Below are 26,938 nucleotides of genomic sequence, written 5' to 3' on the forward strand. Positions count from 1 at the left end.
TACAGCCATCTTCTGGCAACCCAAAAAATAACAGGAGTGACCCAACTACATAAAACTGCCTTGGCAGCATCAAGATGGCAGAAGGAAACGGCACTGCAGTCAGCCTTGAAGGTATAAACCTCTGCAGCGCTGCGAGCGGGTAAGTACCCGCACTGCCCCGTGAATACGAAATTTATGACTGGGGTAGAGAGTTAGGTGAACTTAGGGAAAATATTGAGAAAGAGTATTAAAAACCTGAATTCCTAAGTTTAACCTCTGGCTGGCAGGTCGCCAGGAAGCAACACTTAGGTGGAGCAGTCACAAGTCATCCCTTCTGCGCCGAGAAGGCCGTCACTTTGACTTTGTTTGCTCCCTTTATCAAGTCAAACAAGGCTGCACGTTTTATGTCACAGGAATTGTCAGATAGGAATAAAACCAGGCATATGAACTCTCTCCTTGCTCGTTTCTCCTCATAGCCCAATGGCCAGCAGATCCCAACACATTCTAGTAAGTTGCATTTTGGGGTAAGACAGGAATGCTCTTAGACATTGAAGAGATTTTTGTCTCAAAACCAATACTCTCACAAACTGTCTCCCAGGAAATTACTAGCACTGTATAAATTAAACCAAAGTCTGCTGAGGAACTATCAGATCCTGAAACCTTTAAAATGCATTTTCATGTGTATGAGGAACTGACGTTAAATTTAAACAACCGGCGCAGTTATTTGGCATCTTAGAGCTTTTCTTTTGGAATCAAAAAGCTTGTGGCTATAGGTTCTCCCCGCTCCGCAGTATTCCCTGCTGTATTTTCACAGAGCAAAACTCAATTTTCAGTTAAATACAGAAAGGAAATGAGAAGGAGTGGGGGGGATAGTTACAACTGCAAAAATGTGAACCAATTTGTCCATCCACCTATTTCTTCTCTGAAACATCTACACACCACAGGACAGATATAAATTCAGCAGAAGCACTGGTGGAACAATTCTAGGGCCAGGATTGCTGGTATGATCCCCCATCATTTTGCAGCTGCAGATGGAATCAATGCCGAGGCAAAACACAGCTAATCTAAGGAGCAAACGTGAGTCTGGGAACAACGGACTTCTACACTCAGCCCACTTCTATATCAAGCCTTTCTGTGAATTTAGTTGACATTCTCTATATTAATTTGATTTTTCTGGGAAAGATTTTCAACAGCACTTATATGATTTTGGAGCACAAGTCCTACTGCAGCTCGTGAGGATGTGAGCTCTAAATCTCCAGGGCGCTTTTCAAAAAAATCTCACTCTACCTGTAAAATGGAAAAACAATCATTACTTTCTGCCTTCTAACTACACCAATATAAGGACTAAAAGGAATAACCAGTACTGTCCCTGCGTGAACTCCTCACTTTTCCAAGGCTCGAGAGGCTAATAGAACCTTATCATGACTTCAGGTCAAAAGATTGAGTCTAATGGACCAATGGAAGGAATTAATTTCAGAGCTCAGGACCTTTAATTGAGAGCAGATGGTGCCTAGTCCCTATAAATTTAAAGTCTGGGGCCTGTTAACAAAAGCATCTAATCTCATCTCAATTGCCATAAGCAGCCAGGGCCCAGCAATATTGAGTTTACAAAACAATATAACAATCTCTTAGAACTCCACTGAAAGCAAACAAGCAGCAAAGACAGTTAATGAAAAAGACGTCATATGTTCTCTGCAGCTAAACTAGTTAAGGGAACGAGCAGCAGAATTCCCCACTGAGTGCAGCTTTTAAGCAATTTTAAATAAATCTCACAGAACATACAGCAATCACGCAACGAAGAACTTAGCAGCTTGAACGAATTCTGCCTAACTCTACATGGAAGGACACTGGATACTATCCTTTTAACCAAATAGTGATGATAGAGGCCGTTCCTTTCCAAGTCATTTTGACTTGGATATCTCGGAAGCTTTGAATATTCAAAAGAACTTCAAAGATCTGTCACAACTTCAAAAAACTGTCTTGATACATTCAATATCCATCTTCAACAGCAGGCAGAAAAGACAACTCCGAAACCATCTCCAAGAACTAACTTTTGCCAAAAAGTATCTTAAACTCCTCATTTCTGCTGTTTTTCTACAAACTACACAAGTGACCAATACAGTTCGACTCAGTGAAACCCACTGCAAAAGGTGAAGTTTTGTACAGAGACAAAGCAACCCGAATTCTTTAGACTGTCTGCCACAGGTGCAGACTGAGACTCCAGAGCATTAGCCATCAGCAATTATACAAGACATTTTATTCGTAAATATCAAGCAGTTTGTAGAAGTATTACATTTATAAAAGCCCAGCAATTGGAAAAAATTTTAAATAAAATCAATCTCTTTCTCCAGCATAGAGTAGGTCAGTGGCAGATTGTGTAACACCAGAATAACTTCCCTATTCATGTGCTTATGACTGCACAACATTCGCTATGGAAATGCTTTACAGTTTCTGGGTCATTTGAAGAAGAAACCAGACTTCAAGCCTTTTTGTTTCATCTACAACAAAACTATGTATACAAGCTGTGAAAATAAGGCTGTTTAGGAAAAGGTGTTTTAAGGATAGCCATATACATGCACACATAGCCATATACACACATTTATGCACCCATTTCACCACAAAGGACAAAAAGCAATCATAATGTAGTCAACCAGAGAAATCAGCCTTTTGTCAGTCTTTACTCTGTCGTGACAATCCCTGACAATCCAGAACAAGGGTTTCCCAGGTCAATTGCTTCTTTTCCTGCTGTGAACACTGCACCAGAGGTGGAAACGCTCACATTTTGTCCCAGACGTACCTAGTCAGCAGCCACAGTACCCCAGGGAGGGATTCCCCACCCGCTGCACAGAACCTTCAAACTCCAAGAGAAAAGCTATCAATTATGGATGTTCTTATAGAAGATATGAGAGATATGCCTATTAACCATTTGCATATTCATACTGTAATCCATAATTAATTTACATTGTTCCCCCTCATCTTTCCTAACTTAATGCTGTGGGTTCACAACTGTGAAATTAAAAAAACCCACAAACGAACAACAAAACCACAAAGTAAGATATTGTTAAGTCTTTTGCAGATTCCCATGCCCTGTATCGAAACCTGGACTAATCCACAATGATTGCAGCAGGCAGCAAAGGCCCCTCCACTGAAAAGCTTCTAATTTGACCTGAAAAAAAAATATTATTCTCCTTAGTTTCAGCATGTCAAAATGACACTTCTCCTTCTCTACAACATCCAAGTGAAAATAACAGACAACTAAACACAAAACTGATACAATTTGGGAAGAAAATGGTATACTGAATGAGGGGGGATGGAATAAAAATCAAAACCACAGCTTCTTAACATTTCTTTTCCTGAGATTTTAGACTTCATCTTCTTCCCACCTTAAATCAAGGAAAAAAAGCTTAAATTTTGCCAACAGATCAGTCAGCACATTATATAGAGCAAAAAAAGTTCTGATGAGTTCAATCCACACATTGGTTTAATAATTGTAAGAGGAATTAATTTTCAAATTTGACTTGAAACTTAATTTCAAACTGGATTTTTATCCAAATCAAAGAAATACAACTTTTCATCCAGAAAACACTGAAATAAGTCTTTACATGGGCTTAATAAGAGTTAGTTTTAAAGAACTTAGTGGCTTTTAAACAAAAAAACCCAACCAACAGACCATCATCCTGACAAATTTTCTGCAGCTGTTATTTGACCAGCATACAAAGGCTGTCACCTGTAATTATTACTGATACTCCGACAACAGCACAGCCTAGATTTACTTTAAAGTCGAAAACATTATTAGATTATTTCTCAATATGACATATTTAATTATACAAGTAAATACAATTAAAGTCTTAATGCAAATCAAAATTAGATGAAGCTTAAAAAACATCTTTAACACAACCGAATATAAACAAACCTACTCTTTATATAGAACTGGTATTATTTAGACTTTACCTCTAACATTAATTTGGTTTTCCCTAACAAATATATAAATGCATGTGTATATATGTGTATGTATACATGCACGCACCCCTCCCTATGTCCACGTAACTATCCAAGAAACGAAGGAAGTGGTGGCTGAGAAACTTGCTTTCAAATGACAACAAACCAAATACTCTCACAGCTCTGACAGATATTTTTTTTCCTCCTTTTTATTCCAGTGATAATTACATCAATAAACCTGATTCAGCAAATCCGTTGCTCTCTAATTCATTAATTAAAACAATTTACTGCTACCACTGTGATTTTTCAAGGACATCAAACCACATTCCAAATCAAAACAGCAGAGATCATCAGTTTGTAGATGTGCAAAGCATGCTTTGCTTTCACAGCAACCTCACAATTAAAACACAACTTAAATGAAAAAGAGCTGTTTTCTTTAAGACTTCCTTGTGCAAGCACGTCCGGTATAACATGTTTTGTTTAGAGGGACTGAACAGCAATATTTTTATATCAAACTGAAAATGAGGGGGAGAAAAAATACAAAAATCTATGAAAAGTTAACTGTTTCCAATTAGAAGAACAAACAAGATATGAATATTAATAGTATATTAAATTGCAGAGCAACATTTTTATAGCCTTCATTTTCTCAACACGCTTCCTGCTCATTAATTTTTGGGTTGAAGAACACAATTGACTCACAGAAAACAAAACCAGTAAGGAAATGAAGGATTTCTTTTGGCCATTTTCTCCCACAAATCCGGACCAACAGGAACTACACCAACATTTTAGAATTGGTTTGGAAAATACGTTAGATGATGAAACAGTCGTGCGGTCCCCAGCAATCTCTTTCACTGAGTTATCCCTGGAACACCATTGTCTGAGCTAACCTCTACTTGTCCTATTTGCCACACATGGCCTTTGTAACAGCAGCAACACCTAGACCGAACACGCTAGGTACAACAGTCGGAATTCTCCCAATCTCTTCTAGTGTCGTGTGTTTAAAATTTCTCATCATTCTTGTTAAGCTTTCTCTAGGTCTCCAGTTGGCTGGCATTTTCCTCAAAATGTAGTCCCAAAACCAGCCACAGAGACGCAGTGTTTCTGTCTTGGCCTTGCTGAGTGCAGTAGTAGGATTATTTCAGTGGATCTGTATGCAAGAGATACGTCATAAGTTTGTGGAAGAAGCCCTCACATACCACAGAAAATACCACTGATAAATAACCGCCATGACCTTCAGCTGATGGCTACGCAGGAGCAGCATAGAAACATTTCCCGGACATGCAGGATGAGGGATAGGGAAGCCAAAGCTCAGCCACAGTTGAGAAGCTCTACCACTGCAGAGGAAGGGTGAGTGTTGGGCACCACTTACAGAAGCTGGGCATATACAAGTCCAGGAGACCAGACAGAAGGCATCCATGGGTGCTGGCAGAAGTGACCAATGTCATTGAAAGGCCACTCTGTGATTCCCTGAACGGTCATGGCAACAAAGGAAGGTTCCTGATGACTTTTTAGAACGTAAAGGTCATATTATCTTCAAGAAGAGCAAGGAGTATATGGGGAAGTAGAGGCAGTCAGCCTCACCCCAGTCTCCCAGGGAAGATTATGGAACAAGTTCTGCTGGAGTTATCCTTCATATGCCTGGATAGGGCTCCAGGAAAAGAAAGTGAATGAGAGTAGCTAACACATATTTATCAAAGGTAAATCACACCTAAACAACCCCACGGGGCTTTCTATGAACAGATAATTGTCTCAGCAGACAAAGGGAGAGCAGCAGATGTTGTTTTCCTTTCCTTTCACCCAGTTATCCCTGGAACACCATTGTATGAGCTAACCTCTACTTTTTGCAAGGCTATAAAAAGGCTTTCAACATCGTCTCCCATAGTATCCTGGTAGCCAAGCTGGAGAGAGATGGACTGGATTGGTGAGCTACAAAGTGCAGTTTGTGGAAAACTGGTTGCACGCAGAGGCTGAAAGGACAGCGTTTTGTAGTGCAAAGACCAACTGTTGGCCAGTATTAATGGCATTCCTCAGGGGCTGATATTGGGGCCGATGCTGTTTTATGTCTGTCCTACATTTAACATATTGAGAATGAATAGGATGGAATGTGGCCTCAGCAAGTTTGTGGATGACACCAAGCTGGAGACAGTGATCAATACACTGCAGAGCAAGATTGCCCTTCAGAGGGATCTCAACAGGCTGTAAGAATTGGATGAAAATACACTCATGAATTCCAAAGGCAGAATAACCTCATCTAACAGCACTAGCTGTGAGCCCACTGTAAAGCAGCTTTGTAGTAAAGGACCTGGGGAATCAACGTGGACAACAAGTTCAGCAGTGTGCCCTTTCAACAATAAGGCCTAACCACATACTGGGCTGCATTCAGAAGAATGGAGCCAGCATACCCTGGGAGGTGATTAGTCCCTTTTATTCAGCATTTGAAGACCACATCTAGAGTACAATATTCAGTTCGGGGCTTGCCCGTACTCATACAACACTGACAAACTGGAACGAATTCCGTGGAGACTGACCACGATGATTGGAGTGCTGAAGCATGCAACTCGAGGAGAAGCTGGAGTGAGCCTGGAAAAGGCAAGAGGTGGAAATCTAACTTTGGTCTTCCACTACCCAAGGCAGTGGTCACAACTGCAGCAAGTGGTCATAACTGCAACCCTGATAAGACATAAAAGGGAAAAAAAAAAATCACAATAAAGTTGGTTAAGCACCAGAACAGTTGCCCAGAGATGATATGGAATGTCTCTTCCTGTAAATTTTCAAAACTCAACTGAACAAGGCCTTCAGCAATCTCATCTAAATTAATGTTAGTCCAGCTCTAAGCAGATGGTTGAACCACGCAACCTCAAAAGGTCCCTTCTGAGCTGAATTATTCTATGATTTTCTACAGGACTGTGATTCAGCCACTTGTCTTGCTCACATTTGGGAAATTTGATTATTCTCACTTAAATGTAGGTCTTTGCATTTGTATTTACTGAACTGCATTTTTTCACGTGGAATTATTTCTCCAGCTTTCATCCTGTCCTACAAAGCGTGTGTGATTCTTTCCAGGTTACAATGTATTATCCAAGTCATTAAGAAAATCTTGACACACTATTTGATTCAACGTGCCAGTTCATGAAATACTGATAATCATTTTTTACAGATTTTTCCAACAAGTTGTACATTTATCTTGCAATAACGAGCCATGACCCTGTGTCTCTATTTATAAGTATGTCAGGAGTGAGGCAGTGTCAGAAACCTTACTAATATCAAAATACTTTTTACTCTCAGCATCTGCTCCTTCTTCCTTATCAAGGAGTGGCTTACACTGTCACAGAAGGAAATAATTATAGCTTCGCAAGACTCATTTAGTAAAAACACATGCTTATTCTTATAAAGCATAAACTTTTTACTATTTTTTTTTTCCTAGGATGTTTCCTGTCTAACTGACTAGGCAGGTTCCTCCTCTTTCGCTTTGCCCCTTCTGAAGTCATCCTGTTTGTTTGTTTTTGTCTTCCAGAACGATATCCATTATCAACAATTTCTCAGACATGAGTCATAAAAAGCCCAGAGGCTGTAGACACTCTATGCACGCAGGACAAATTTTATTTACCTAAGTAACCTCTAATCCTTTATTTAATAGTATAAACGTTAGCTCTGTGATCAGTTACTTGGGTAACAAATGCTGAAAAAAAACCAACCAGAAGAAAACACATCGGCAATATATTACAGTCTTCCTTCACTGTTAAGTAATAAATCAACTCCCTCTTTTCCCTTGTCTTAATATTCATGTTTCCGTACAACTCTGCACTATTTTGCTGATGATGTCTCAATTTCGTTTGTATTCCTGGACCTCCTCAGTTGCATCTTTGTAAGCTCCTCCTCAGAAATCCGACCTTCCTTCCATTTTCTGCGTGGTTCTTTCTTGAAATCCAGATCTCTGGAAAAATCCTGAGCTATGACAGTTGGTCTTTAAACACCTCTTCCGCCACTCCTTCGCGCTAGAAGGATTTATAAGCTTAGCAGCCAAGAGTGAATTCTCTGAAATTTTCTTAGATTTGTTCTTCCTTGCTGACTTCAATTCTAATTTTATTGCTGTCAGCTGTTGTTAAGCCTACAGTTCCTGTGCATCAGAAGATTTAAGTGTTTCCAGAGAGCCTCATCCTCTGGCCTGATGTTCTGTACCAGACTCCCATCATGAAAGCATCATTAAGATGACCCTTCAGAATCTCATGCCTTTCCTCAACAGCAAGTTCAGTGACACTCCAACCTCTGAAATCCAGGAGATCCCTAAAGGCTACTGGAAATAGGTCAGCCCATCTGTTCCCTCTTTGGCTACTACTAGCCAAAGGAATTATCAACACGATTTTCAATTGCATTAACAGTGAACGCTAAGAAGATTTATTGAAATATATCCACAGAACTACAATAATATAACAGAATGTGAAAATTGGCACACCTACAGAAAACTCGTGATAATATTGCAGAAAACCAGGGATGACTACTTTAGTGTATGTACTTCCGTTCCGTGTGTCTAACCAAAGAAAAATGTGTATCCCTCTTTAGATATTAAATATTATTTCAGAGCTGACTTCTGTCAACAATAAAACAGACTGATTTCCTGGTCATGAAATTTCTTAGCAGCAAAGCAGGATTTAAGAGATATTGGCATGCTTAATGAGGGGTAGATAATTGCTAGATGGAATAGTGTGGGAAATTGTGAAGAAGCTGTAAATGGTGGTATGGCAGTAAAGATGAATATTAATTCATCAGCTATGTGGCTGGTTTTGATCAGTAGGCTCAGCATTTGGCTAGCAGGTACCAAGCAGCTCCTATTCAGTAGAGTTCATCTAAGTTTTGCCTTAGCATAAAGAAGGATGTTAAACAGGTGAAAACATATAACACTACTTCCTGAATGATGTGCATTATTTAAGAATGCAGAGTTCAAGTGTATGTTATAGATGTACTGGGTTAGAGAGAACAGATTTGAAATGTCTTGACAAGTATCTTACCAATGTATTTCTTGGTTTTCAGAGATCTGAATGCCAGTAAATTCACCGTTCTGGAAGGACAAGAGAGTATTAGGTTCACAAGAATGCTATCTTCAGAAACGGTCTGAAGCTGGAGAGGAAGCAAGCAGGTGCCCACACAGCTGATAAATTCATATTTTCTCTTTACAGAAATCCTCAGCAATGAACATTCTACCAGCAATATCCACTTTTCTGTGTCTGTGAAAAATAAGTCTAAGTTTAAAATCATTTATCTAACCAATTCAGAACGACTGCCTGAGGCCGTAATCTCATTCTCCTCTCTCCCTTTCTTCTTTTTATTTTGCTACATCCTGATCTCCTCTGGTCCACATCAGTGCAAAATTTTGACTAAATAAGAAAACAAACCCTCACATTCTAGTGCCATCAAAACTATTTCCTGTACACCCAGCTAGCCTTTGTGGCTGCAGGCAGAGTCGACTATGTGGCACGCATCTATCCAGAGTGCCCAACTCTTTTCCAGAAGCACTGACTGCCAATAGCGCTCCCAAAGGGATCGAAGGTGACATGGAGTTGCTTAAGCCTTAAATGAGGGACTTTCCAATCATAATCACTGCCACAAAAAGTGCATACAAAACCTGTTCTACAACTTTACAATAAATAAGTAAAAACTCCCTAAGGAGCTGGACTTCAGGAATAACTTGCTCAATTAACTTTCCTGTTTTGCTTATTAGCTTTCTGTGTCTCATGAAGTCAGGGACTGCAGTTTAATGGATTTAAAAATAATTTAAATAAGTGGATTCTAAGATACCTTAAAAATATATTGACCCTTTAAGCAAAAGGGCCATTTGAAGCCTAACTACAGCTTCTAGCTCATACTCTGCTGGAATGTTTATCAAGTTTAAAAGACAAGCTTTAATAATTTTACAACAGCTTAACAACATAAATTTACTGGCAAGCATGTAAAAGATGGGCTGCTTGTATTTCAAAGCCACAGTTCCTAGAACAATTATTAACATGAATTTTTTGGTGCAGCATTTATGAAATAAGTTGCAATGGGAATGGAGAAGAAAGCCTGAAGAAGCCCGTGTGTGCTCAGTGTGCTCCAGTTGATACATCATACTGTCCGTGACACTGGTCGGTTGCCCAGATGAACAGATGCAGGTCCTCCTTCAGGGAGGCTGACATGACAAATCTCCCAGAATATGATGCCAAGAGTCATAGATGGAACTTGAATGAGCTCAAAGAAAAATAGTTCTCTTCAGAATGATTTACTGAGTAGTAACCTAAAACCCTGATGTGAGAGTTCATCTACAAACCCTATGTTTGATAGACAGTTCTGATGTTTTCTAAAAAAAAAAAAAATATAAAAAAATCTGCTGTCATTCATGGTATGTTATTAGTATACTTAAAATTTTGCAACTTAATCATGTGCAATATTATTTGTTTAAAGAAACTTCTAATCCTGTCGATAATATTCACAAATTTCGGTTGCTTTTGGAGGATCTTAGAAACATAAAGTTGAGACCTCGACAAATGAAAGTTACTATCTTCAACAATTTCTGCTTATTCATTGTATTTATGCAACAGAACCTCGAGTTTTGCCTTCCTGAGGAACATGCAATCCACAACTATTTCAGAAGAGCAAATACACACAATGGTTACACGGAAAGGAAATCATGTTTTGATGCCAAGCTTCTCTTCTTGCCTAACTGGCGAGAACGAAAACCCCAAGTACATCCAACAAATAGTTAATCCCGAGTTCATAAACCTGTAGGATAAGTCACCGTTCTCATCCCTGGGAATCGTCCCATTAACTTCAATAATGTCTGCTTAAGGTAATGGACTATTTAAACAGTGAATGGTTTTACTGGGTGAACACTGGGATTGCTCAAGAACTGAGGCCTTTAGGTGAGGAAAATACAATCTGGTGTTGTGTTTAGTTCATCGTAACCTGTTGCTCCTCATCTACCTTAGAGGTAAACATGTCGCATAGAAATGCATTTACCTGTAAAACAATTCCATCAAAATTCAGTCAGGAAGCTTTCACACACAGCAACGGGCAACGCAGTTCAGAGGACTCGCCGTAACTCTAACTTTGGTTTCAAAGCCTTATCAGATTTGTCAGATGCCAACGGTATACTGGCACAGCTATTAACTTCAGGCCATAAATTAACAAAACTTGCACCTGCAGGTTGATCCTTTGATTAGAGCACCTGTGCCTGCCAGGATGATACGGCTTCCCTGGCTTTAAATTATATTTTCTATTCTACTGTGACCATTTAACATATGACTTCCAACTATGTGTATAAAATCATTTCTCAGCCAAATCTTCCGTGTTCAGTGGAAACAAAAATTCAGATAAAAATACCAAAGAAGATTAAGCTTTTCACCACTTCTGTAACATCTCCACTGAAATGGCGACCCATGACATGGTCCGAGTTACATACATTTGATAACGCTAGGGGACTCTCAAGCCATCAAAATTTCATTAGCCTCACAGCAGTCCCAGTTCCTTCTTAAGTTGGACTGCTGGCCTCCCTATCAATAAATAAATCAACTGTAATCCTTTTTAGTGACTAAACTCTTCTTTGAAGTTGTATCAAACATCAGACATTCCTTGCATAATTTTAACCAGTGCAGAATTACGTCTTTTCTAACATATTCACAGTCGTCTTAAACATGAAAAAATAAAATAGAACTCTAAGCTCATGGAGGATGTTTTGACATGTTGTAATATTTGACATAGAATATGTCAAAAAGTTTTGACGTTTTGCTTTTTTAAAAATTGTAAATATAAAGTTTATAAAAAAAGTATACCAATCCTATTGTACTTCTGAAGTAGTCAGCCCTTTGGTAAAGTAAAGGTATGACTTTCTAAGGAAATTGTGTGTGTGTGTGCGTGCATGTATATATAGATATGTATTTTCAAGATCATTAGCCTAGGGTTCTACAGAAGGCTCAAGAGAATCTGTGCCAGCATAGACCTTTCAAAAGGAAAATCAACAGGACTGTTCAACAATTTATTCTAGATTGCTTTGCAGCTGAAATATCAAGAGTCATCCAACAGAAACTCCACTGCCAAAAGGAGGTAGGCAAGTATTCCCATCCTCCTCTTTCAAAATGTGCCTCTGACCCAAAACAAGTTTTCCAAGCATGAGACAAGACACCTGGGAACACTGAGAGCAGTCTCCTCAGGTACCGCGCAGCATTAAGTCCAACACAAAAAGGAGGATCCCATCTGAGAGAGCTGTCTTGCACAGGCATCTTCAGTTAGAACCAGCCACCAGAGGAAAGACAACAACAAATAATACCAACATACGGCTTTGGTTTTGTCTTCTCAAACCGACGTTAAAATAATAAATAGGTAGGAATAAACATTATTGCCTGTAGTTTAAAATAAAGGTGCATTTTTAAAAAAATAAGGTTACCATACATACACACCTACGTCACTGTTTCCCACAATGCGTTACAGCTATTGCCAGAGGACAGAAGTAAAATTGCTCTGACTTTTGTATGGCTGAGCAGGTTTAACAAATTAATAAAATGACATGTAGACATGCAGGCAATAGCCATCACTAATTTTCATTTTTACTCATTTCTCTTTATTCCTCTTTTGAATTTGTCATATAGAAAGTCATGAAGTTAATAGAACAATCATTTTAATTCTAGTAAAGCTGGAAATCTTCTGCAAATAGAAAGAAGTTAAAGATAAAATGTTTTCTAAGATTTGTGCATTTAGCATTTAACACCACATTAGGTTCTGTTCATAACCTCAAGTGGAGGTGAAAAATTTTTGAAAAGCTTTAAAAAGGAATCATTCAATTGTGTTAACCTCTTTTCATTTAAACACTAAGCCTTAATACACAATGGTCATACCTCACATCCTACAAAGATGCTGTTTAGATTTTTTTGCAGATTTTAATTGCACAGTAATCCAGTCCCCCAGGCACATCAAAGGCCACATGTCCCTCTTCACCACAGTTCCAATTGCTCTCATCAACTAGGAAGTTTAAAGCACAATCAAATTCATTTTCCAATCACATGGGCCCAGTTAATAAGCTATTCTTTGCGTTCATTCATCCATTCTAAGATTCTGCAACTTCTCCAAGATGTCTTGGAGAAGAGTTTACAATGAAACCTTTGATTGCAAGCTGGCCTTGGGGATCAACTTTATCACCACTTACTTAGCTGGTCCCCAAAGGGGAACAGGTGACATGGCCTGAGATAAAACAGAGCTAATCTTTTTTTTGTGATTAATCTCTTTCAAAATTACAGATCCAACATCACACCCAAAACTTGCATTAATTAGGATTGATACTGAAAGTTGACTTTTCTGGGAAGAGGAGAAAGAAAAAAAATAGGTAAATAATTCAAGGCCATTCCTTTAATGATTTAAAATTATTGAGTGTCAACCGAAACAGCAAATAAAACATTGATTTATAGATGGGCATACGCATAAGAACTTACCATTTTCACTGTCGGACTTGTTTTCGTGTTCGGTATCAGTCAGAGTGAGGGCTGAGTTGGAACGGCTCGACAGACAGGAACTGCGCCCTGATTTGACCCCCCTGCCCCAAAGTCTCATGGCATGCTCTGGAGACATCACTCCTTCATTTTCAGTATCAGCATCTGACCCTGCACTGATAGAGTAACCTCTGTGGGGGAGCCCCATTTCCGCACAAAACGCCAGTCCTCGACGAGTTGCTGGTTCACAAACTCCTAACTGCCTTAGGGTAAAATTCTGTCCTGATTAGGGGAAAAAAAGATAACAAAAGGTGAGATTTTTTATTTATTTTTTTTATTTTTATTTTTTAAAAGACGGTAAAGTAAAAACTCTTCATGTGTATCATTGTCTCAGGTATCACACAAGGCGTTTTGTCAAAACTCCGCACGTATTACAATCAAGTGGATTCTTTTGTCTCCAGCTCTCTGTGGTGCCCCTTTTCATTCGTACTACACCTTAGCACTGTTTTGTCAACTGCTTAAACACATCAAAAGTGCTCCTGGGTAGGAAAGAAACGTAACAGAACCTGCAAACTAAGAAAAGCCAATTCACCACATGAAAGGATTAAAAATAAATGAAAATTTTTTTTTTTTTTTCCTTTTTCAAAGCATGAAAGCAGTAACAAGGTATTTGTCAGGATTATCTTCTCTTTTTTTTTCTGTCCCGGTTAGAGCCAAAGCAACGGGCTATTTTCCCTGTACAGATGTAACCTAATGTGGCAATGGAAAAACTAAATGGGAACCAAACTCACTTGGTCTTTATTGAATTCCTCTGCCCTAGTTTAATACAAAAATATAAACAAACAGGAACACGGCCACCCGTTACCTGCAAGGACTACAGTAAAGTTATTTTTCGTGTCCCCGTATTTTGAGAAACATGTTAGGCTTTTACTGCCGTAGCAGAGTCTGTACGTTTGAAACAGACTTTTAGCCTCTGTTTTGGGGCAGAGCAAGAGACATAACGTGAATCCCAAATGATTGTATTAATAAATTAGCTGCAATAAACTCATGACACTTCGATAACTTAAAGTGTCTAAATTATGCGACACTCAAAAATGACTGCCTTTTTAATGGCCGTCTTCATCCTACTTTTATGTCCATAGATTTAAGACATTTTATGATATAGAGACACTTAGCAAGCTCATTTGTATGCCTAGACCCATAATGCTTTTCCACCCTAGCCCACAGTTATTTCATAGCTTCGGGAACAAATTAGAACACACATTCAATTTTCGAATCTGACAGGCATCCTAATTTCTCCAAAATTAGCCATTTAACATAAAAATACATAATACAACAAGAACAGGATCCTATCAATCAGAAAGTAATAGAATTGCAGACATGCGAGTACAGAAGTTTAAACAATTCCTGAAATATTAAGAGTTAATGCCCTGGCCATTGACTTGCTTTAAGTGAGCCAGTTAATTATTTTATTGCTGCAGTCATAGGATGTTGTCGCTATAAGTTTCTTTGCAGTCAGAACCATAAATGAATTCCGACAATGACTTTCATAAATAATGAAAATCGGTTACTACAATTAGGTGCAAATCAAACTGTATTTATTATGCAGGTGTGAATAAATATTTGAACGAAAACACAGCTGGGGAGGTAAATATAAAAGGAGTAAGCATTTCTATGACTATGTCTGAACAGTGTGAAGGGTACATGCACAGAGGATTACCATGCACACTGATAGTATCGTCTCATTTTTTAAAGCTGTCATGCCATGTGAATTTTCAGGTTTTGTGAGAGTTGAAACTAATGAGAGAAGCAAACAGGCCAAACAAACCGCCCAGTGGTAATAGGAGCAGAGCTGAAAATAGTAAAGTCTCTAAAATGCTTATTATTTTGCATTTTGGTAACTACATGCTAAGAGTGACTGCCTAGAACACTGGTTTTATGTGTCTGGTACATTATTACGTGAATCTACGGTTGCCTAAAGTCAGAATCAAATATAGGGGAAGCCCATGTGCATGTGTGTATGTATAGGGGTGTACCTACACGCACACGAAGCAGCTAAGGTATATAAACAACTGCACATGAGCATCTTATTGGTTCTAAGAACGGGGGTTTGGGAAGCAAAATGGAAAGGGAAGAGGTATTTTTGACCAAAGACAAGGTTACTTGAGTCAGTAACAAAACTGCCGTTGACTTCAATGCTACAAGGTGTTATGGCTCCAGTCCCCGTAACGTCATGGTGCTGGGATGTGGAAGCGAGGAAAGATGCGGAGAGACCCAGGCACGGTCTCCTGAGCCCCAGTGAGACCCGCTGCAGCGGGCGAGCATTGTAACCTGCAGCTCCTGGGCTTGCCCGCACCACGCAGCCCCGTGCTCCCGCGCTGCCAGAAGCACCTCTTTGCACTCAGGGAATCAGCTGGGGAGACATCTGTGCAGACACATCGATTTTAAGAAACTATTCCCCCCATCCCCTTTTTCTTCCTCTTAAGCAAGCTATTATTTCTAAGAGAAACTACATCAGGCATTATACAACACCACCCTCCGCTACCGCTGTCTAGGAGACTGGGTCTCAGACACAATATACCACCTACCACCTATTCATGGATTTTATTTTTTACTTTAAGTTTACAACAGCCTACCTCCATGTAAAATATAATCTTTTTTTTTTTTTTCCCCTCTTATGAAAACCAAAATGGCATGTCACAGGGCCAAAAGAGAAAAGGGGGCAGGTTTGTATCTTGCTCTCTCATCACATTCAATATATTAGAGCTTTTCACTACACTGAGAAGTTTTACAGCGTAGCCCAGAAATGCTGTAACCGCTTTAGAAACATCAGGCTAAATCATCTTCTGAATTAAACCTTTCCTAAGAGCTTCACTAAGAGGATTGTACTCCGTGTAAGTTGCCTACACAAATGAAAAAAAACAAACACACACAAAAAAAGCCAAACAAAACCCACAAAACGCAAACCAAAAAGTTGACATGGAAAAAATATGTATTCGTGTAGGAATTTATATCCCAAAGGAAATCATACAGATGTGATACAAAAATTTTACATCATCTTAAGATTCCTGAACAATGAAAGCTGGAAGTCTTCCAGGGGAAGCTGAACGTCTGGGACACAGACTTAGTGGGCAGCAGAATGGTTGGGGGCTTTTACCTGATAATGAACAATACCATGAAATAAAAATGAAAATTGAAGAGGAGGTTGTAGGAGCTCAGTGGAAAAAAGAACAAAAAACAAAACAAAACAAAAAAAAAAAGAGTATGAAGAGAGGATGTTCTCCTTCTGTTCTTAGAGTTTCTAATTAACCTTTCCGGAATTACTTCAATGTGAGGGATTTAATCATTGGTTTCTTACACTATACACACATTTGCAATTTCTCCCACTGACAATAAGTGCCTCAACAGTTCATAAAGACTTAAAAACAACTTGGCAATTGTAATGAACTAATTCCTGAGAAGAAAATGTAGATACAGAATAAGCAGATAGGCATAATGCTTTGTGGGTTTTTTCCTTTCCTTTAAAAAAGTATGAATAGAAATAGAAAATAGAAAAAAAAAAAAGAGAGACTTTTCAAGGAGACTTGTTTTGGAGACACCTTTGGGGGTTTTGGACTATTTGGGATGATGTGTCATGAAGTTAGGTTTTAAAAAACTGACACTAATGCTGTTTACTACCACTCTCCCATTAGATACTGCACTTCTCTTGGCTAGGAACATCAACTTATAGGGAGCGTAAGGACTGCTGGCACCCACCATTTGTGCCGACAAGAACAAAATTAATGTTATAACTCTAAAATAACTTTCAGGAGCTTGTGCAGCAATCACTGTTAAAAACACAGCATTTGCCATCAGTAACCATACACATCTACCCGTTTGTTATGTTGCAACCACTTTCTGTGTAAGAAATGATCCACAGACGATTGGTCTACCTCCTTAACTCCTTCAGTTAAACACATACAAAGAAGTATATCAACATAATTTTAATACGTATATGTTAATATATATTTTTTTTTTTTAAAGAAAGTGTGTATATATGTGTGTATATATTTCTCTGCCAGAATCACACAGGTTACATTGCCTAGAAATGTAAATGATTTTTTTTTAGTTTAATCAAATACGGCACATAAACAAGTTTGATGTATGCAGAAATTATATATTACTTTAGAAAGTCAGAAGTTCACAGCTGGAATTAAAAGGAAACCTGCTGCACTTGTGTCACATTTGTTTCCCTGGCCTAAATGGGGGAAGTTATTCAAAGACATCCGTAATAATTTAAGCTTCGGGTTGGAAATGTCATCTGTGGAAACGGGTTTTTGAAGAGGACTACTAAACAAAAGAAACAGCCCCATGGTTCTTCAGTTGTCAGTCCTTGCTCTAAGGTGGATCTATACTAAATATATACAGAGATACTTTCTTAAAAAACATGAAAAGGGGAAAGAAATATACAGAAGGAATGAACAAAAACTATTCAACAGAGAATTTGTCAGCATCTCCAGACATCAGCACTGTCCTTAGTAATTCATTAACCACTGATAAATTGACAAGTCAGGTTTCAGCAACAATAGACTATTGTGGAAAAGACAGAAAGAAAAAAAAATATCTGAAAAGCCTCTAAAGTATCTACCTAGTTAGCATAAAAATACACCCACACCCCTACCTTTTAAACCAGAGGAATTATAGTTTGAGTGCCTTTGCTGACTTTGGTTTTGTTGTAACAGGATAGACGCAGTGCCAAAAGGGCAGAGGTCCCAGACCCATCCAAATCCACACTCAAAATTCCATTTAGTTTGGTTCTTGCTTATGTTTCTGATGAAGTTTCATGCCCTGTCTGCTGCATCCTTCAGCACTCGTCAGTTCCTCTTCTAATCTAGTCTTCCTTTGTATCTTGCCTCCTTCAATCTGCCTATAACTCCTTTATGCCATTCAAAAATCAAGCCTGTTTTCCCTATAATCACTCTGTGATAATGCGCAACAAAAATACTTACACTAAACTAAGAAAAACTGTGAAACAAGTTTTTCTTATAGCTGTGAAAGCTATACATGTGAAAAATTATGATCACAGTCCATAGGAGAACCAATCTTCTCCCTTACCTTTCCTCAATGCCCTACTTAATCCTGATTTTTTTTTTTTAATTAAAAGAAGTCTCATTTATTTAGAAAGCAAATGAGGAAAAATATTTTTCTCAGGTTTTTATCTTTTGTCTCCAGATTACTGCAAACAAACATGTCCTCATAATACAATGCTTACCATAAAAGCTTATTGTATCATCAGCACCGACGTCAAAGTGCTACTGCAAGGACCATGCTGTTTTCTGCTATTTTGATATGGGAAAAGTACTTATTTCTTCCTTTTGTGTCCGTGTTTAAACATTATAAAGTGGGACTGCTTTTTCTATTTGAAGCTTCTTACCTGGAGTTTGTTCTCGGTATGTCTGTACAACCAAGAGCTCAAGACTACTGCCCTGATTCAACAGTCCCTTGCCTTCCTAACTCATACACATGACAGCTGTGAAAGAATAGCTCCGTAACTGCAAATTGGCTGGCCTGTTCACTAATTCCTGAAAAATACAGAGTTCAATTACATGCTAGTCAAAGACGGAAAATGGAACTTCTTTGTGTATAACAATAGGCAGAAAAACCGTCCCTTCTCTTCTCCAGGTACAAGCTAGTCACTACAGCACCACTGAGAACACGGGGTAGATGTCACCTTCCTAAATGATCAAAGCAGAGCTGGACCGGTTTAACAAGAATTCCATGCAATCCTGTGGGATCTACTTTCAAGTGTCAATTCTAGCTGGTTTCTTAGGAAAAACACGTAACTTCTTTGTAAATAAAATAATTTTTTTCCATTTACTGGGGCAAACGCGATATGGTACGCTTACAAAGGTGGTCCTTTGTAAGGAAAGACCTTGAGAGGAAGGACGTAACATCAAAGTAAATGTACCGTAGAATAACAAATTTGCTGGAAATAAAACGGACAAAGATTTTTAAAAAGAAAATAGCAAAACAGAGCCCTTGGATGCTCTATAAAACGCTGATAAGAAGTGTACAAATGCTGTCTACAGAAGTCAGAATGTTAGGTGGATAGAATACAATTACACTGAAGAGAGAATGAGTAAGAGACGTGATACCATCCATTCTGTCAGACAAACTTCACAATATATTTACTAAAAAGGAGTTTTCAAAGCTGTACTTGCAGAGTTCTGTTTTCTAGGATGCAAGAAATCGCAGTGAAGACTGACAAGTAATGAGCTTTGCCTGTGTTAACATTTTTTTCTTTCTGATTTGGCATTTTGTTGTTATTACTTCAGCCTGATTTTCTCTTTTGTTTTTGTGAAAATTATCTGTGAAATTTAAACCATCCTAATCCACTGTATCACATTTTCCTCCTGTTTTTAATTCCCGTGTTTTTCTCTTCACTCATCACAACGTTCTTCCTTGTCACCTCTTAATCTCTCTTTCCTGACCTTTCCGCTCTATTCACTTTTCCATCTTAACCTCCTTTTCTTGTCATTATCTGATTTAGAGTGGAGCTGTAAGATTCGTACGACAGACAGTTGCTTCTCCACTATAACCAGTAAACTACATAATAACAAAGAGCATTAAATTGAATTACATCTTAGCAACTGTGCATATAATTTTCAAGTGTGCGTTATTCTGAACCACACAGTTCTCCCATTCCTTATGGGTTTTCAAAAGCATGTGGGGAGCTAAATCATGGTGGTCTCAGTGACTCCTGAAAGAGTTAATGCCAGATACTGTGAGTTCTCTGAGCTGCACTGACTGTGCCACTCCTGGTAGAAAAGCTTTAGGTAAGACTCAAAACTGGAGTCGATTATAGAAGAAAAAAAAAACCAACACCAACCAAAAAGAACAACACCATCCCACACTTATTTTTTTGTGGGAAATAAAGTATTTCAAATCTGATATTTAAACCGGCCATGTATTTTTACTAGCGTTAAACTACAGAATCACAAGGAGACACTGATTGAAATGCTAGCCTGGGAACATTTTTATTTTTTTAAGAAATAGAGCAGAATCAATGCGAATGAAACACAATGTCTTCCTGCCACTGGTTTTCCAAATTACGGTTCAAACATACAGACTCTTCTGTGCTGTATGGGAGACTCGTATTTTTATTCCCTGTTAGGCTTGAGGGTGGCAAGGGATCCTTCGTACTAATCCACAGACTAGAACATAAGAAGCACTTCTTAATCCAGTATAAGGATAAAGGACTGTTCATCAAGCCCTTCTGAAGTTACCGCAGAGTAAGATTAAAGTCAGCTGAAGGTAATTTCACTATTGCACAACTCAAAGCTTCAAGCTACAGCATCAGCAATGGTGTTCCAGTAAACGAATTAATAATTTAAGCATTACGGTTCCAAATTTGGGGATTTTATATAAAAATTGGGTTTCATGACTATGATTACAAAATATACAAACTAAATCAAGAGAAGCTAACACAGCTGTCCAGATCATGAGCTGCAAGGGGGAAAAAAAAAAAAAGGATTCTGGGGATTTAAAAAAGAAATACAACTCCACAAGTAGCAAGAAACACAAAGTCTTGATGATGATCGGAAAGACAGTATAGACATTTTAGGCCTCTATCTTAATCTTTGGGTCCTGGGACCAAATCATCAACACCTCAGCATCCATTTATTACAAAATACGAATAAAGCATAAATTTGATAGATGTGAAGAAAATATGACCCAAGGGTAAGTAATGCGGAGATGATGGATACCCAGCCTGCAAAGAGCCTACAACCATGGATCTGACAGGTATGAACTGCCACATTAAGGTCCGCACGATGCTAATGACATGACATACGGCTTGAAATGGGGAAAAAAGGTGAGGAGAAAGGAGGCAGCATGAAGAGCAGCATGCAAAATGGAGCCCAGGCTCACTGCTATTCCCCTCCATACGGGGAGGAGAGAAAACTCTAGCATTACTGCCGCCTTTCCACAAGGGCAAGGCACGTCTGCCACCACAAGTGGGCAGAGGTCTCACAGCATGGTAGAAAACTTGTTTCGTTCAACAGGCTCTGAACTGGTACAATGACAAAACCCAACACACCTACTTAGAATAGCCCCATACATTTCTATTTGTAGGACTTCATAAACAAGCATCCCACGTGCTCTGCAATGCATGGACAGAATGAGACACTCAGACCATCGCTGTAGGTAAGTGGAAGAAAGATCAGAGAGCACAGACCCAAGGCCTTCTGCAGAAATGAAAACCTCTTTTACTGCCTCTCACTCACACTGCTGACAGACTCCCCCAAAAGGGTTTCCATTCTGTAAAACCCCAAAATAAATGCAGTGTAGCATTGTCTTAATTTAGATTTTCTATCAAAATGTCCATTATGCTGAAGACAAGGAAGGATTTATGACTCAGACATATTTATGGCACTGCAAAACAAAAAAAGACAGACAAAATTTGGGGCAAACGTGTTCCTGTAGCTCTGCCATTTCCTCTTCCAGCTTCAATAAGCTCAGTAATGCTAAGTACTGGCTCTCAAGCCAGTAAGTTGTGACACTTTACAAACTAATTTCAGAAAGTATCAAAGAACTTTCTGAGGAATTATTCCTATTTTACACCTCTGCTTCGCTTTCCACATTTATTTGTCAGTGATGGAATAAGGGATCACTCACAGCTTGGCCTACAGCCCCAAGTACTAAACCAACAGATGGGACAGATGGGACTCTTCAGTCTCTTCCATTCCTCCCCTCACCCCATCTCTAACCGCACACTTTTCTAGCTTCGTTATCTCCATAGACATTAACTCGCCGAAGTCATCTTTCACGGCCGTGCATGTGATCCATTTATCTCACCAGTCCTCAATTTAGTTTGTATTATGAACAGGAGTGGCACATACATCTCAGTATATGAACTACGGAAAGATGTAAAAGCAATTACTGACCCTCTACAGTATCTTCCTTTCCATGAGGCTGAAAGTCCTTGTGAAGGCCCCTTGCTCACCTTATAAATCCTTAATCATTATGATCAAGAACTTAATTCTCTTATTTTGCAACTGGACTAGTACAAGACAAGGTTTTTTACTCTGTGGACCAAGGCTGCGTAGAAATGCCTGATCAAGCAGTCTCCTGCCAATAACCAAGGTTGATTTTTCCCTGGAGAATCACAATTGCCCTTTGTCTCCAGATCTGTAGCTCATCTACAGACCATGACCCACAAGGGGCCAATTTCAACTAGATGAATACCTTAGAGCAAGTGTGCGTATCACTGAGTGTGAGCTAAATATACTCCTAATCAAATAAAAGTGAAACGTTTTTCTTGGTACCACTCTGTAGCTAATAGAATAACTTTAAAAGTCAACAGATCCTTATCACCTGGAACCTGAAAACCAATTAACTTCTTATTGTTGCTTTAAGAAGTAACTAGTATAGCAATGAAAGATGATAATATTACTTAGCACTTACAGCGCTTTTCATCTTCAAAGCATTTTGCAAACATAAACTAATTAATCTTCCCAACACGCCTGTGAGGTGGGTGTTATTATTCCTGTATTACAGAGGGAAAAAAAAAACCCACCTCTGGCAGAAGGTTATGTGCTTAGCTCAAGGCCACAAAATTATTCAGAACAAACTGGCACCGTATGCTGCTTACAGAAGTTATCCACTCAAATCGGGCAGGTACTGCAGGTGGCCGTGTTTCAGTATAACAAAAAAGTATCTGTCACGATGACAATCAGGACACATCTTGCACTGCAGCCGGGAACAAAAAACACTAATTCTAAGATCTGCCTCAGATTTTGAGGGACAGCGCTTGCCATGTCACTGAACGGTGATTAATTTGCTCATTGGGAGATCACGCAGTCACTTGTATATTATTTCATACCTTCTTGTAAATAATCTGCAAAGCAGGCTGATTCAGTTCTATTGAGAATCACTTGCCTTCTCAATAGTCAAAATCTACTTATCAATAAGGCAAAGGTAGTGCAAGGTCAAAAATGGTCTTACGTATCTGTCCTTCCACTGCTTCAGATAGGTGAGTTTAAAGTACTCAAGCTTTAGGTTTAGAAACATGACCATTTAAATCCTTTAATCCTACAGTTGACATTTATGGAGACTAAAAAGATTAAACATTTTGCTATCCAAATAACTCATTTTAAGCAGCTAGCATTTAAAAGCAATAGACTTTGGAGACATACTACAGTAGGACAGAAGTTGCAATTAATGTTTCACGTTTTTGAAATCTTAAGAATGTATCCCTGACAGTGGAAAATAATAAATAATAAAATAAAATTGTCGAAGCATACATATCACTGTTTCAGGACCCTCTTTCACTGAATGGTGAGATTTTTCTAGCGTGTAAATCTAATTGTCATTGAGTGGCAGCTGAACGACAGCTATGATACATCCGCACACTGTAACGTACTGTACACGGCTTCACTTTTCAGCAACCTGCTAGCAGTGACCCAGAATATTGTGAAGAAAAGAAATTCTTTTTCTTTGCTTGTTTGGTAAGTTCAGCCCCTCTTTTTGCAGCTCCAAAGAGTTATTAGTGCATTTAATCTAATTTAGGCACATGAGTATTCTGGAAGAGTAAAGGCACAAAACCACGCATATAAGTACTTTCTCCGGCAAAACTGCAGGGGTAGCATGAGAATAAATTGATGTTGAGGTTTGGTTGACAATGAATTGTTCTGATTGATAAACACGGTGAACTCATTCTCACTGCCAGCTAGAAAGACCAAATAACTTTACCTGCAGGCTAGAACCATAGTTGACTCAAGCTTTCGAAAAGTAAAAAATTTAACAAAACCTGCACTACCTCATCGAGTTTTCTATTAGCAAAAGGTGTCCTGCAGCTCAGCTTTTCAGTTCACACACGGCTCACAAACAGCGCTGCGATTATTTTGCATGAAAACGTGACCACGTGCAGATCCTGCTACCTGCGCTCATGGGTCAGCCTCCTGCTCCTGTGCAAAAACTCACTGACACCATATGTGGAGCCCTCTGTAGAATCACTGTACTGTCCTGCAACGACAAGATTCTCTGAAAAGGAACAATGACTACTTAAGAGGTCTTGCATATTGCTCTCTACCCTTTAACACATATCTGATGGAAAATAAAATACAGTTTTTGCTTGCCTGTATTTTTCTTACTAAATAAAAAGTTTTTCAGTTCTTTTGAGTCCAGGTTCGATTCATGATCTCCTTCAAATTATTTTCATATTGCTATACTACTACTTCCAATTATTTTTTTTCCAAATGTAATTTTAAAAATACTACATTCTATATTTCTACAGTCCTTCCCTCACACTCCATACTTATGTCACATTTTCAGATATTTTTGCATTGGAGACTGCTATGTACTTTGCATCACTTCACACAGCAGTTTAATTTTGTAAACACAGGAATTTCTCTCTGTACAACAGAGAAATTCAACTTTATACAGTCAGCTTTAATCCTGAATTCAGCAAGATACTTGGGCATACTCCAAAATACAAACATTTAGGTTGCTGAATTCAATTAGAGAAGTTGTACATGCAAATCAGGCTGCTCATTATAGTTGGATACTTCAAAGCATAAGAAAATAGGTGTCTTCTTCCTCCCTAGCACATAAACAGCAAATACTCACACCTTGGAATTAAACAGTCTTTCGTGGTGCTTCATCCATTGTCAAGGATGAGATTAGGTAACTTCTCAAACACGCAATATAAAATTGAGCATCTAGTTTAAAAATGCTTTTAAAGACAAAAAGCTCATGGTCTTCATTTACATGGCTGGGTGCTGAGTTTAATTATTCACAGGCTTACCAATTTTTTTGAATCTTATGTGGGGATTAACAACAAAGTGAAAATAAGTAACTAAATCAGAAGTTCCAAAAATAGTAGGCTAAACAATCCTCATCTAAAGAATTTAAAACCAAAACCCAGTTTTGCAAAAGATGAAGGGGCTTGGGAAGAAGGGAAGGAGACCACAGCAGGTCTCATCACTCGTCGATGTTATCTGAAAGCATGTTACCTAGATGAAGTTACAGTTTCCTAAACAAGCCCACCCGCTCTTCCAGTCTTATCAACTGGCTTTCAAAATTAAAATCATAATCCCAGTTAACTAATAACTTAATGTTCAAATATTTTACTAAATGTTTTAAATGCTAGTTTTAGCATTACAATGACAAACATATGCATTCCTGGGCTCTTATTTCTATTTATGCAATTAATCTCAAGGAGCAGAAATTCAACAGACGAGGAAAAAGATTCTGTGACTGGAACTGAAAATCGGAGAATCACCTCTCCACAAGTAACGATCTCCTGGCATAAAGCTACCCCTGAACAGGACACACCTATCTCCCACGGCAACATCCCTTTCTGAATTCCTACCATGAGATTTTGGGAAGCAGGAAGGACAAAGACGTGTATGAGACAACTCAGGAAGAAGAGCTGGGAAAGTTCTGATCTGTTAGCAGAGAGCTTTGAAGGGCTTTACCCCAAAATATCAGACAGTGGACACTGGAAATTTGATATTGTTATTTTACACAGTCTGGGCAAAAAAAGTGAAACACTGGTCATGATTAATTTTAAAAATTAATTTTCAATTAAAGGTATTTATTAAAGCTTGCATTTTTTGCTTTTAGATTTATTTCCTGTTGATTTAGCAGGCTTGAATGTAATTAGACTGTCAACAAAGCCACATATCTGCTCTCTATTTCTAGACAGAGGAAGGGGGGGGAAATAAATACAGGGAAGCGTGTTTTATATATTATTTAAAAACCTTTGGAATGACCTTGAACACCTTTTCCACAAAATGCTTCCAATGTCAGAAGCAGTAAATTCTCTCAGTCAAAGATGAATCAACGGAACACAGTACCTAAGACTGCAAAACAAGCCCTTTCTAACCTGACCCTATCAAACCTGCGGGTAGTCCCCAAAGGTGCTAAACCAGCACACATCAGAGGAAGCCAATAAGCCATACAAAAAGAATTGAAAGGACAACGAGGAAAATCAAACGGGCACAGATGACAGCGCTGAGACCACTGAAAGGTGAAGACGACACTACACATCCCAGACTGCCATTTCAAACCCATAGATATGTCATTTATTGCATAATGGGCAATGAGTATTAGCTAAATATTATGTACTTTTCCAGAGAAAATGAAGAGAAAAAAAAAACCCCAAGCCCCAGTGCACCATCATATGTGACATGCCAGACTACATAGCTTCTTCCATTTCATTATTGCTATTTAAAAAGACTAGTACTCTATTCAAGCAATAGTTTATTAATCCATTAAATAATTGGAGCCTATTTTGATATAATTTTGTCACTAGTAGTAAGAAAGTGTCTACAGTAGAGGTCTTAGAAAACTTCCTCATTATTTTACCACATTAAAGTAATGAGATCAAGGTGACTAATGACTTAAAAACTAGGAAGCAGTGATGACCTGAAGTTTCAACGCATCACAGAAACCAAAAACACACAGCAGAAAGCAGACAGGCTACAGTACCAGCAAGCCTCTGTTGCATGAGCCTAAGAGAAATATTTTTATTTCCCTTGCAAACATTAGAAGGCAAAAAAGCCAACACCATCTGCCCAGCTCTAATT

The 26,938-nt window shown here is 38.6% G+C and overlaps 1 protein-coding gene across 23 annotated transcripts in view; it reads right to left on the minus strand.

Moving 5' to 3' along the window:
- TENM3 (teneurin transmembrane protein 3) overlaps window positions 1–26,938 on the minus strand; it is a 1,409,904-nt gene that overhangs the window by 299,841 nt on the left and 1,083,125 nt on the right. For 19 of the 23 annotated variants that reach the window (XM_063335478.1, XM_063335480.1, XM_063335491.1 and 16 more), the window contains one exon: window positions 13,371–13,649. The exons of the other annotated variants lie outside the window; for them this stretch is intronic. In XM_063335478.1, the coding sequence (XP_063191548.1) occupies window positions 13,371–13,649 (279 nt within the window). The remainder of the gene's footprint in view (window positions 1–13,370; window positions 13,650–26,938) is intronic. 23 annotated transcript variants of the gene reach the window in all.

This window comes from Chroicocephalus ridibundus, chromosome 5, assembly GCF_963924245.1.
Source record: "Chroicocephalus ridibundus chromosome 5, bChrRid1.1, whole genome shotgun sequence".
Lineage (NCBI taxonomy): Eukaryota > Metazoa > Chordata > Aves > Charadriiformes > Laridae > Chroicocephalus > Chroicocephalus ridibundus.